Raw genomic sequence first — 12,785 nt, forward strand, 5'->3', positions numbered from 1 at the left:
TATATATGTATGTGTATATATATATATATATATATATATATATATGTGTATGTGTATATATATATATATGTATGTGTGTATATATATATATATATATATATATATATATATATATATGTATATGTATATATATGTATGTATGTATATATGTATATATATATATATGTATGTATGTATATATGTATATATATATATATGTATGTATGTGTGTAATATAGATTAAAATTAAAAGAGAACTTTAAGGTGGTGCAACAAAGGCTAACTGCCTGTGGAATGCCACTGCAACAATACATTTTCTGATTGTGCATAAACATAAAACACAACATTACTGTGGAAACTACTTCAATGTTTGTATAAAAGCGGGGATGAAGATTATACTAAAAAATCTCATTCATCCATTCCCATTGCTAACTGTGTCAGTTACCATCATCCATTGACCTGTTTATCCTCTGTGGAGTTGCTGTATTTGTGTATCATCTCCTTCAGTGACTTAAGTGACAGATGCCTTTAAGACAATGCCACAAGTATATGTCATGTTATTTAGTCCATCAGGTCACTAGAGTATGCTTTTGAGCTATCAGTTTTATTCCTGTTGTTTGACACTAATGCCTCCGTGTAGTTGACTGAAGACTTGTTGAAGTCCTGCTGGCATGTGGTGGTTTTAATGAGCAGAATAATGTATAAACTTGTCAAGCGAAAGCGACTGCCTGCGGTCGGATGGCCTTCTTGCTCTCCTTGAGAGGTGAGCTGTGCTTTTTCCAGCAGGCTTTGATGTGGCTGCACGGCAGAGGCCAGGTTTTGTTATGAGTTAAAATGAGAAGGATCCTTTGTTCTTTCGTAGAGCTTCAGTAGATTTCGTTGGCAGTGACAGTTGGCAGTTTTTGTTTTAAATGTTCTATGACAATTTGTGTGTGTGTTTTTTTTTCATGAATATTCACTTTTAATTAGCATGGTATTAAAGACAGGACCTGTCTTTAGCAGATAACTCTGGTGCAGAGGCTCAGAGGTTGGATTTCCATTAGTCAAAACATCCAGGTGTTGCTTCCTAAATTTGACAGGGACTCTATAGAACTTTTTAGTCGGTTGCTGACTGCATAGGCACCAGAGTAGAAAAACAAAGAGGCTTGTTTGAGTTGGCCCTTGAGAGTCATTATTAAAGCTTTAAAATCTGGGACTATTGGAAAACCAGTAGTTTGTCCAAATTGAATACACAGTTTCTGGTTTGACAGCAAGATATGACAATATATGCTCAGCCACCATCTTGAGTTTGAAGAGGGCAGACTGTTGTGTTCACAGTAAATGTCAGTCTTACGAGCTCACTTGGGGAAAATGAAAGTAAGCAGGAAAGGTTTTTTTCATGAAGAATATTTCAGTGAGTGAGTGCCCTGCATCGTATTTGACAGCTTTTAGGAGTCTCACTATGTTCTATGTTTTCTCTTAGATAGTAAGAAATAAAATATATTTTTCCATTTAAAAGTTGGATTAATTTATACATTTGTTGTGTGGATTTCCAAGAGACATTACTTGACCAGTTATTTAGAACGTTTGTGGTTTTTTTTTAAAGCTGATATTGATATTTATTTTGCCAATTTTTAAACCCACATGTTAAAATTTGACAATTATAATGAAAGACATAGTCCACTGCTTTCCTCATAATTATCATATGCCAAGTTGAAATATAATATAGATCATCCTCTGAGAAGAAAGTTAATTAACATTCTCCAAATGTCGGAAGGAAACTTTTTAGAAAAGTCAAGGTGATAAATTGGCAAAACCAGTGCATCAGTGTAACATTTGTAATCACTTTTGTGCTGTGTGTGTGTGTGTGTGTGTGTGTGAGTGTGTACATTCATGAGTGTGTGTGATGGGAGGTTAAACTCTGCCTTAAACTCTGCCTCGTTGTCTATTAGCAGCATTGACAGCTTAGCCAGCACATTCTGTCTCTGCCCTCTACCTGTAATAACCTGCCCTGTTACAGCCAGCCACGGCCCAGTATCAGAGTATATTGTTAGGTGATTGGACTTGGGCAAGCATGAAATGGAAGTCACGTTAATATTGATCCAAGTGTTTAACGGGGTGTTTTACCTCCGGGTGTCCTTGCTGTCTCATTTCAGGTGAGCAGCTTCTCTCAGAGCTGATTGCCCCGGGCAGAGATCTTTATAGCTCTTTACTGCAGTAGAGGCACCAGCCTCGAGTTGTGATATTAACCTTCTCCAGCTTCACGATTCAAAGATATTAAACTATGACAAATGACATTAGGACATTTTCCAACATACATCTGGACATTTGAATGCAGCCTTTCAGTAAATACATTGTATGTTCTGAAAGGTATGTGGAGTACCTAACATTCAGGTCCAGATGTGGGCATTATTAGACTCTGCTGTTAATGTTTTGATTGCAAGAAGATGGGATTGCAGTAGACATGCACTGCACATCCCAGGATATTGGAGAAATAAAAACACTGTATAAACTCCTTTACATCAAAGTTATAATGTTTAATTTTACAGTCTCAAAACACATACTCTGCAAAACGGATGGCTTGCATCACAGGAAGTATGAAGCTGTCACCCCCCCTCCTTCATTTCATCTTTCAGTACAGAGTAAATAAAAGTGAAGAGACAGAGGGCAGAATTGCATCGCCCTCACGGTAATGCAATCCCATGGATTGAACTTTTTCTCTACATGTGGAATGTGGAGCTCATGGAGCGGGTGCGTAGGAGGGCAGAATCTGAAACCGATAGAGTCTGGGAAACGGAAGAGATATATTTAAAACATTCTATAGAGCTCGTGTTATATGGATATTGGAATGACAAAACACTGATGTACATTATAAGATAGTGTAGTAAATAAGCTATAGGATTGTGGCTTATACTAGTGCATGTTATCTACAGAGATCTGACAGAATGAGACACAAAACAGAATCATGTCTGCAAAACCTCCAGAGTTTTAAGTTCTCTTTCCAAGTCTTTGTTTAGAAAGAGGTTGAGATAGCTGTGTGTCTTTAGTTGTATTTAAAATGTCATTTCAATTGACAAACATTCAGTGATTTCTACAAGGACACTGCATTTGCCCCTTTTCAGCATTATCCAGATTTTGCTTCGCTCATCAACCCATTTCATGAAAACCTCCCAAAATGAGCAAACTGAGGTGTTTTTTTTTATAGTCTTGTATATTGAATTACCCCAAAGTATTTGTGAAATCAGCTATTTTCTTCTCCTGAAGAGAAGTACCCATACACGTTTGTTGAACCTTAAGTCAAACATGATGTTGTGGATTTCTTTTTGAGGAGTGGCAGTGAAGTGTTTGAGGCAGGGTGTATAGTACATAGGAGACAAACTCAGCTCTACTGAGGCTATAAAAATGAAAGGCCAATGCCAACTTTCCAATGTTGCAGTAAATGAAACATATAACTTCTATTATAGTTGATTCAACAGTCTTTTGATCGCCTTTCAACTCTTATCTAGTCCATACTGAATAGTAAAACTACTAAACACAGATATTTCCAAAGTTGAAGGTAACCTGTATTTAAGATAATAATGTTTATTTAAATTTAAAGTTCACAAAAGAACACATTTACTTGATTTCATCATTCTGTGACTCTAAAAGAAATTTATTCTTATGTCTTTGTCTTATGAGATACACAAAATATTGCTGCTCATGCATGTTTTTATTTTATGGAACTCATTTTTTCATTTATAATGTAAAGACACAATGATATTTACACTTTAACTTTATGGAAAACTGTCAACATTACCATTAAAATTTGCTAACATACAGCCTTTCTTCTTCTGACATGATATTACATTAGTTTACAATTTAGAATGATCCCTCATGGTGTTATATTCTGGCACCAAATCATTGCATCACATTAAAGAAATAATAAAACCATGTAATGCGTCTATAAAAATGATTGCATCCTTTTTTTCATGATTTTCATTGCATTATAAATACATTTTCACAATTAAAACATAATTTTATTCACACTTCAGCAACAACAATGTGGTCAGTAGCTTGTTAGTAAACCAGATTGATTTGGTCTTTGTATCAAAATTACATTATGAAATAAGCCCAAAATCTCACCTAAAAGTATGTTTTTAACATTTGTAGTGTGCTTTTTAAGAATATTGTGCAACAATAGGCAATTGATACCCTAGAAGGAACTTGGGACCATGGATACTTGTTGAACCCCAGTGATGAGCGCTCAGGGGTGTTCTCCATTGGTCACAGCTGGCAGCCTCCAATGGGGTCACGAAAGCTCTGCAATGCACTTTACGCAGTGTAATTAGTGCATTCTGAAGCAGTTTCAACTCAGTGATTGAACGAGAGGACCCGTGAGACTGGTGATTGGTGGCTTCTCCTGGCAGTGTTCCTGAAGGGCTTGAGAGTAGACATGAAATGAAACTGCTGGAATGTTTTTTAGAGACATCGAAAAGTCAATGGCACTGGCTCACTTTGTAAGGTTAATTAGATATATGCTAGTTGGTGTAGCGTCATCATACAGTGAAACGGCGTAGGAAAGAAAAACTTGAATATTCATTTTTATCAAGTGGATATTGTTTGGACTTGCACATTTAATAGGTTTTGAGAGAAAGATTTGACTATTTACAGCTTCTAGAAACTAAAGCATGCATATGCTATTGTTTTGCTTCTTAGTTTATATAGTTTTTAGATTTTGTGTATTATAACAGTAGACCAACATTACAAGAATGTTAAATCCTCAGATATCTCTTCCCCAGCCTACACTTCTCTCTTGTTATTTTTCAATATAGGTCATTCATTATTTATATCAAACATTCAATGGTCATTCTCTTTGTTTTGCCATTTAGCGGTCAATGGTGAACACATGACAATATGTCTAATGAGTCTGCCTTGACACCACTGCTCATCAAATAATTTAATAGTGACAAATAGTGACCCTTTTCACTGCTTCACTTTTAATGTAAGAAAGTCAATGGGCTATCACTCATGATAAGATCACTTTTCATGTCAGCACAATTTCTCCTTCATGTCATAGCTCTTCATTTCCCGTTATTTATAACCATATTACTTTTTCTGAGAACAAAATTGCATTGTGGGTAAAGCTGATCTTCTAATCTGCACTGTTGCCCCACCCCCACTCCATTTGATGTTGGTCATTTGTGTGTAGAAATCAGCATGGTTTATTTGGTCTTCTCAACCCTGCACAGACTTGCCAATCAGAACATCAGCCTGTCTGCAGAGCTTTCTCTCATTTACTTGGAGCATAATGATGGTTTACAGAATTACAGTTTTAAGTTTCACTCATTCTGCTTTGATCTCTGACCGCTGGCTGGCTTTCGCCTTTAACATTACACAGAATTCATTTCCGAAATGCACAGACTTCTTCCCTCCCTCTGATGAAAGCACCCCAGATATGAGACAGAGCAGGAAGCAAACTTTTTTCTCAGTAGCAGTGTTGACAACAGCCAAATGTGACCTCTTCAAGACAAGGTACATGTTCCTCAAGGGAGGGAGAGGCGAATTAAGAACTATGCTGAAAGGAAACATGTCAGACGGGTGTCAGCCACCTCCCATTTCTTGATATGTGTTCTTCCTTTCACACACGCAAGTTTTTCCCCTGGTTATTTCCTAGATTGGACTTCAGAAAGACAAATGCACAGTCTGAGCAGCCGTGTGGCAGGCACATGTTGGAGATGGGCTGATTTAAGCTGATAAATGTGCTGTGAGACCTCTTTGTTTTGCAGGATGTATGAACACATCTTTTTCAATGAGCGTGCTCCACTATAGCCATATGATGAAATCCTGGTGTAAGCAGCCTCCTAATTGTGCTGTCTGTTCAGTCTCACTCTTGTCAAGTCTCCAAAAGCAGCAAATGATATCTCTAATCGACTACGAGCTTGAGATGTATCCCCTGACTCCGCTGTTGGTCTTTCAAGATACCGATTGTGTTTCATTGTTGACCTTGTCTAAAAATAAAAGCTGAAACACCTCTGATGTTCAGCCAGGAAAAATGTATTCAGTCAATGAATCTGTACCCTGACATTCTTTCAAATCTGCTATGGCAAGTACATTAGTGAGCATCTCGTATCAGGTTCATCCTGCATATATTGTGTATTTCATGCAGAGATTCTCCATGGTTTATTTCTTTTTATATATTTTTTTACTGCTTTTTAATAAAATATAAAAACAGATCTTGTGGATATGCACACATGCAATTAGAATTAAACCTGTTGGGCTCAAATACATCAGAAGTGTGGTTGTGACGTCTGATTTGGTCAGTGATTTGTTTCTATGTGTAAATGTGTTGCTGTGCTACGTTTAATTTACATGGCTGTAGGCATTACTGAAATGTATCCCAACTTGTAAGGGAGATTCCCTTGCCCTACATTTGAAGTAAGCTTTTTCTCAGTCAATGAATTCAACAGCTGAACCTTTTCATAGTTTATTGGCAAACAGACAAGATAGTACAGTATTACTGAACAGAAACGTATCAATGGAAACCAAAATAACAGAATGGAAAAGGTAATAGGACTTTGCCATGGAATAGACCATATACAGGTATGTCTGTCCATTTAAGGATAGTGATGTATACTGATCTCAGCTTTAGAAGTCAGAGTGCAATATTTAGTGGTTTCTTGTCCCCATATTTCTTTCGACAGGCACAGAGGAAGACAAGGTGGTCAAGTCTAACAAGGTCTTCCGCAGCCATACTGTGGCCAGCCAGAACCCCGAGACAGAGTTGATGCTGGAAGCAGACGATGATGCCGTCAGCCTGCTGCAGGAGAAGGAGATGGACAACCTGGGTGGTGAGTCAGCCCACCAGCACCTCCATTAACCCCAAGTCAACCATGCCTCTGCTGAAGCATTAGCGCTGGTCTTTTGTCTGCTTTCTTCCCAATAGCTGGCATAGTTACAGTGTACATGAATAGTGCAACAAATTAAGTGTTTGGATCAGTGTAGTAGCTTTTAATGCCCATTATATTGCAATGGCAATAATGCAACCTTTTGATGTTTGGCATAAGTCTGTCCTAATCTGGACAACTTTTCTAAGGTTTGACAGCTACATGTTGTTTTGGTCTGATAAGTGTCCTTCTCTTTTTTGTTTTGGATCTCATCAGCATTGTTCCTTCCTCGAGTGTTTATCTTCAGAGGCAAGTCTTCTAAAGTTAAACTAACACCGGAAAGATGATCAATCCAGATATGTCACAACTCACATTTAGGATTTCTCAACAAACCAGTGATTCAAGTTGATAAAAAACACTTTTTCCTGTCATCTTACCTAATAATGTACCCTCAAAGGTTGAGTGACACCATTCAAAATCTAAACTGAGTGATTGTGTTTAGTTTATGTTATTAATACTCAAATTGTACTTAAAATATGGAGCGTTATTATGTAATGGAAATTGTGCTTTCCTATGGCTAGTATATTGATTATCGCGCTTAAATAAATAAGGCTACAGTAAAGTGTCACTTACTGTAATAAATGTGGTCTGAGCTAAGGCACCTGCAACACAACTCCTCTTTTTACGCAATCTTTCGATTATACAAAGTAAAAACCTTTTGTGAAAATTACAAGATCAGATGCAGCATGTCATTACTCTGAATCAAAACACACAATCAAACACACTTATGGCAATAAATATGGTAACATAATCAATCAACAAATTATTTGATAGTTGGAAATTGTTTTAATTAATCAAACTCTGTATCAATGTATTTCCGGTATATGCAATCAACTCTAAGGAAAATCTAAAATTACAGCAATTAAATTACCTAATTTCAAAGGAATATAATGTGTTATATTTCAACTGAGACCTTGCCAAGATAATTGCATATAATGTGTATTTTCTGTGTGCATGTGAGTCATTGGATGTTAAGGGAGAGCAGACAACAGCTTAATTATCCTGCAGTCAAACTAACCCTCATTCTCTCTGCAGTGAACAATCATTAAGATATTAATTGGCCCTTAACAGCAGAGGAAAGTCAAATACAAATCTTTATTAATCTTTAATTTATTTTACCTGTGATTTTTATTTATTTATTTTATCCAGCATCTTAACCCATCTTTAATACTTTGTCCAACACAATTCAGCCAATAGTACAGCATACTGCCAAGGCGATGGTTGCCCAAAGATCTGGTAATTTAACCGGCATCATACTCTGTGTGTGAGCCAAACTATCAAGCAAACCACTAGCTGTTTTTCTAGTAATTGCCATGGCTTTAAAAGGTAAGTTATCCAAAGTTCACTTGAGTTTTGAGTGTAGATCAAGAATACTGAACTACGTACTCGTCAATAAAGCCAAATCTTCACACATCTCATGAAAATAATTGGTAGTTTAAATAAGCAGAGTCTATTACTGATTTGCTGCCTAAATTATTCCGGCTTTTAGTAGAATAAAAAGTAATACTCGCCCCTGGCAACTATCATCAATTCTAAAAGCATCTCTTTTCCAGTGACAAGAATAATAAAGTATTAAAGAAGTGAAAGCTTCTTCTCTAATGGTGAGAATCTGGGCCATTGTTAATGACTGTTGTTGTCACTGGATGTTGTTTTAATTTGGATTATTGGCTACTGCTCCAATATGGGACATACATTTTAGCTCTTAGGCTGACATGTTGTGTATTAAAAAGAATTAAAAATAACAAAATTGAGCAGGAAAATTGGAGGGCATTCTCATTTTGGTATTGGCATGCATGTAATATATTCATTCCATGTACAAAGTGTGATAGACATTGTATGTAGAAAGATGCAAAGAGCTTCCAGATTCTCAGACACTTAAATAATAACATCAGTTTCACAGCCCTTTACACATTACCTAGTTATCATGGCCTATGAGGGTCAGGCTGAACCAGGGCACTGCTGAGCAGTGAAATCCCCTCTTAAGATCCGACAGATGAATCTCAGAGGAGGAGGCTAACCCCTCCTCTTTGTCCCAGGGCCAGCAGGCAGCCAAACACTCCATGTCTGTCAGATGAACCCCGCACTGCCCAATCAGATGAGCAAAGCAAGGGCTAAAATGCAATGAGAATGTATTCTCCTGAGAGATCTAACAATGACCTTCTACAAAACAGAAATGCTGAGATTTAATATTTGGGATGCATTTATGATGTGTGACCAACTTTGAAAGTGGATATTGACTTTGAAGAATAAGTGCTGGGATTTAAGAACATTTTTCATTATGTTGAATCAAAGTTGAGTTCATTTTTGTACCGATAGGGGAGCTGCCTCGCTCACAACATTTGGGTAATGTTTTTATCAGGGTGCACTGTCTGTGTTTGGCCTGTATCTAATCTCAGGCATGAACAGCCTTAATGAGAGATCTGGGACTAGATCCTTGTCAACAACAGTGCTCCTCCTGCCAGCCGTTGGGTCAGTGCCTGCTGCTGCTGCCAAAGGGGCGGCGCCTGCACTCAAGGGTCCAGACAGTTGTGGTTACTGAACCTATGATTAGTTTTGCTCCCCCACAATCTTGCACTGGCATTAAATGAGCCCTTTTGTATGCACATATTGTAACCAAAATCGGGTAAAATAGAAACTTAAGATGAGCATGTGAGAGGAAAGAATCTGAGCCTCACAAGGCATTTCTTATGTTAAGCAAGTTGGTTGATTTGACTTTTCTGCTGGCTACCGGAACCATGCTAATATACCCCGAAGTGTGGTTTAGCAGCCGCAACCATTTTGTTCTGCCTTAATTTAGCCTTTCTGTATCCATTTTATTCCCCATTCACAATACTGATCCCTTGAGTGGTGACATGTTTATAAAAGAATAAAACAAACCCAATATTTCTAAATGTGTAATCTTAGAAAACAATGTGAGAGGAAAACAGGGCATGTTATTCTGCCTTTTGCATTACCAAGTTCCCCAAGTTTCTTGTTTTTTTTAGTAAAATGTCCACAAGTCATTTCTAAATGCTGTATAAAGAGAGTATTGGTGACATCAAAAAGAAAATATATATTTTTATTTTTATTTGTATATTAAATATTTAGTAGTTCTGCCCATTTTAATGTAATTGTTGTATGCTGCAGTCTTATTAAATAGTTTGTAGTACATACTTCTAGATTATAATGGCTACATGTGTGTATATGTGCGTGAATCTACTACAAGTCAACATGTTTGCCTTATCAAACACTGCAGTCCAGCAGATGGATTGTGGCTAATAATATACCCTTTTTCTCAGCAGTTCTCCCAAACTCCCACCACACCAAAATGAGACTTCTCATCACTTCATTAAATTGGCCTGTCATTTGACAAATATTTGCATTTTCATTAAAAGAAACACCCAACAGCCGGGTATTCCAAGCTTTAGCATATGCACCACTCATCCTGTGTAACTTGGCCTTAATTTCATTATTCTCCTGTAAACATTTTAATGCCATACAGCCTAATTATGGAAGAATCCCTGAGGGGATTACTGCCTAATCCTCTTCTTCCCCATGAGCAATGGAGGCTGTGGCTTAATGCTTCAGGCTAGTGTCTTTCTCTCTATGTTGCCCTTTAGGGCCAAATGCATCAGCCCTGAAAGTGTTATTTTTAGGTGAATGGTTTGTAATTTAGAGGCTGTGGTGAACATAAAGACAATCTCCTTTTATTGTAGCTGAAACAGTTTAAGCCAATACAAGAGTCAATTGCCAGAAATAATAATAAAAAGAATAATAAGAATTGTATTTTTACATAAATACAGTCACTACTAAAGGGTGTGCAATTGAAAAAAAATATTTCTTGAATTTTCTCTTCTTTTATAAATACACTTAACGTTATCTAAAATGCAGTAAAACAGGCTGAGGTTACTGCAAGTATTTACTCTTCATACGAAGCTTGTAAGCAACGTGTCGCGCCTGGGTTGATAGCATCAGCAGATAGGATCACTGTTAATGGACCCGACCAACGCTGAGAACAAAAATCCAGAGAGAGCGGTTTGACTGTGCAGCCTGCAAGAGCGATGAAGGGGCGCTCTGGGAGTTGAGACCGAAATCCACTTGTATTCCTGTAACACTATCGGCCATAATTGGCTGAGGAACGCAGATTAAGATTGATGAGACACTAAAGTGGCTCTTTGGAGTTTAAGGGATCGATAAATATCCTGATTTCGCAAGCTTTCGTTTGAGAACAGACAAATCACTGTAACGGTGCTCTACAGCGACACTGATCTGAGAACATGGAGGATGAAGCAGAGGAAAAGAAGGGAGGGAGAAGACTGAAAATAAAGATGTGATCACTATCAGCTGGCAGGGTCACAAACCCACCTTTAAAATTCAGGACAATTATTTGGCCTTGGGAACAAGCTTGTAGTTGTATTGTTTTCCTACATGTCTAAATGTATACGAGGGTGTATTGGAGAGTAAAAGAGCAGCTTTGTTTTCAGGAATCCATTTACAAGCTTCCCCCTTTAAAGCAGCCTTGAATATCAATGATGCACATTCTTTTATACACATGTACTGCAAATACGTTACAATGATACGATCTTGTACGAAATAAGGCATTGCTTTATTTAACTTCATAAAACCTTTTTCAGTTGTGTTTTTTGTGCATTATGATCCATCAGATAATAAAGGCTTTTTTGTTATCAGTGCGTCGCTGGTTTACAAACAAGTAAGCTACTTTGTTTTGATGAAACCTCTATGTATTTGTTGGCCTAATAAATCTACTGTATGCGCGCATATGGACATGTGCAACTCAAAGGCAAAAAAACGTTAAGCTTTTGTTTTGTTGCGCGATAAATAATAAAGGCTTTCACGAAGCTGTTTAATGAGTTATATTTGACTGAACGACAACGACTAATTTTAAAATCCCCTAATGTTTTAAGAACAGGTTGTATGTTCACGTATCACCTATGCAAACAGGCCGCTGGCATGGTAGTAGCCCATCTCCTGTCACCGCATTGATCAGGTTTTCAGAATTAATTTCAGGCTCGCTTAATTCAATATAAATATCATCTTTTTAGCATGTTACTGATTCTGCTTGCGGCTGCCCCCTCTAAACTCTGCAGGCCCAGTGGTCCTGAGCAGCCCGGCCCAGCTTGTTGCCCCTGTCCTGGTGGCCCGGGGGACTCTGTCCATCACCACCACTGAAATCTACTTCGAGGTGGACGAGGATGACCCTGCCTTCAAAAGGGTCGACTCAAAGGTAAGTAACCTGCAAGCAAGTGTGCTGCCCAAGTTTAAAGCTGGCAGTTTGGCTTCTGACATGTTTCACAGTTGATTGTTTTCATCCTGACTGGCCGACATGTAGGCTATAAAACAGCCACTATATTAAATACGCAGTTGTTGGTATAAAACGAAAAGGTACTGATTTGAACAGGTGTTGTTTTCAGAGAGCTGCGCTGTGCTTCTGTCATCGTGTTCCGTCTTGTTTTTTTTGTTGTTTTTTTTTGTATTAGCCAATATAATGACGTTTTGCGTCCAAACCTTTGTTGTAAATCACAGTTGATTTCTATTTTGTGTGTTTCAATTTGCTGCATTATTTGTGCATTAGAAATAAGTTAGAATGACCACTGAGGCCTATGCTAATCATCGTGTAGGCTCAACCTTCAAAAAGTCAAGTTAACTGGTTATCCACCTAATGTTGAGAAAAAAAAAAAAGAAAAGACCCTTTCTTGTACAAGGGTTTATGGTTTAACAAATCCAGATGGATCGGCAGGGTTGCAGATCTGTTTAAAATGTTGTGTATGAAAATGATCACTTCCGTATTTCCCTTTTTAAGGTGTCAAACACATCCAAGTAGAACATGAGCCAAGACTCTCTCGAAATTAAATATTTCATTATACAGTTATTGCATGACATTAGGCCTACTTCACTACTGTCAAA

General features: G+C 37.6%; 1 protein-coding gene across 12 annotated transcripts in view; it reads left to right on the forward strand.

Annotated features, from left to right (window-relative positions):
• The window catches only part of nbeab (neurobeachin b), a 272,282-nt gene that overhangs the window by 203,341 nt on the left and 56,156 nt on the right, over window positions 1-12,785 (forward strand). For all 12 annotated transcript variants that reach the window (XM_046073190.1, XM_046073191.1, XM_046073197.1 and 9 more), the window contains 2 exons: window positions 6,639-6,785; window positions 11,969-12,105. In XM_046073190.1, the coding sequence (XP_045929146.1) occupies window positions 6,639-6,785; window positions 11,969-12,105 (284 nt within the window). The remainder of the gene's footprint in view (window positions 1-6,638; window positions 6,786-11,968; window positions 12,106-12,785) is intronic.

The sequence above is a fragment of the Micropterus dolomieu genome, linkage group LG17, assembly GCF_021292245.1.
Source record: "Micropterus dolomieu isolate WLL.071019.BEF.003 ecotype Adirondacks linkage group LG17, ASM2129224v1, whole genome shotgun sequence".
Lineage (NCBI taxonomy): Eukaryota > Metazoa > Chordata > Actinopteri > Centrarchiformes > Centrarchidae > Micropterus > Micropterus dolomieu.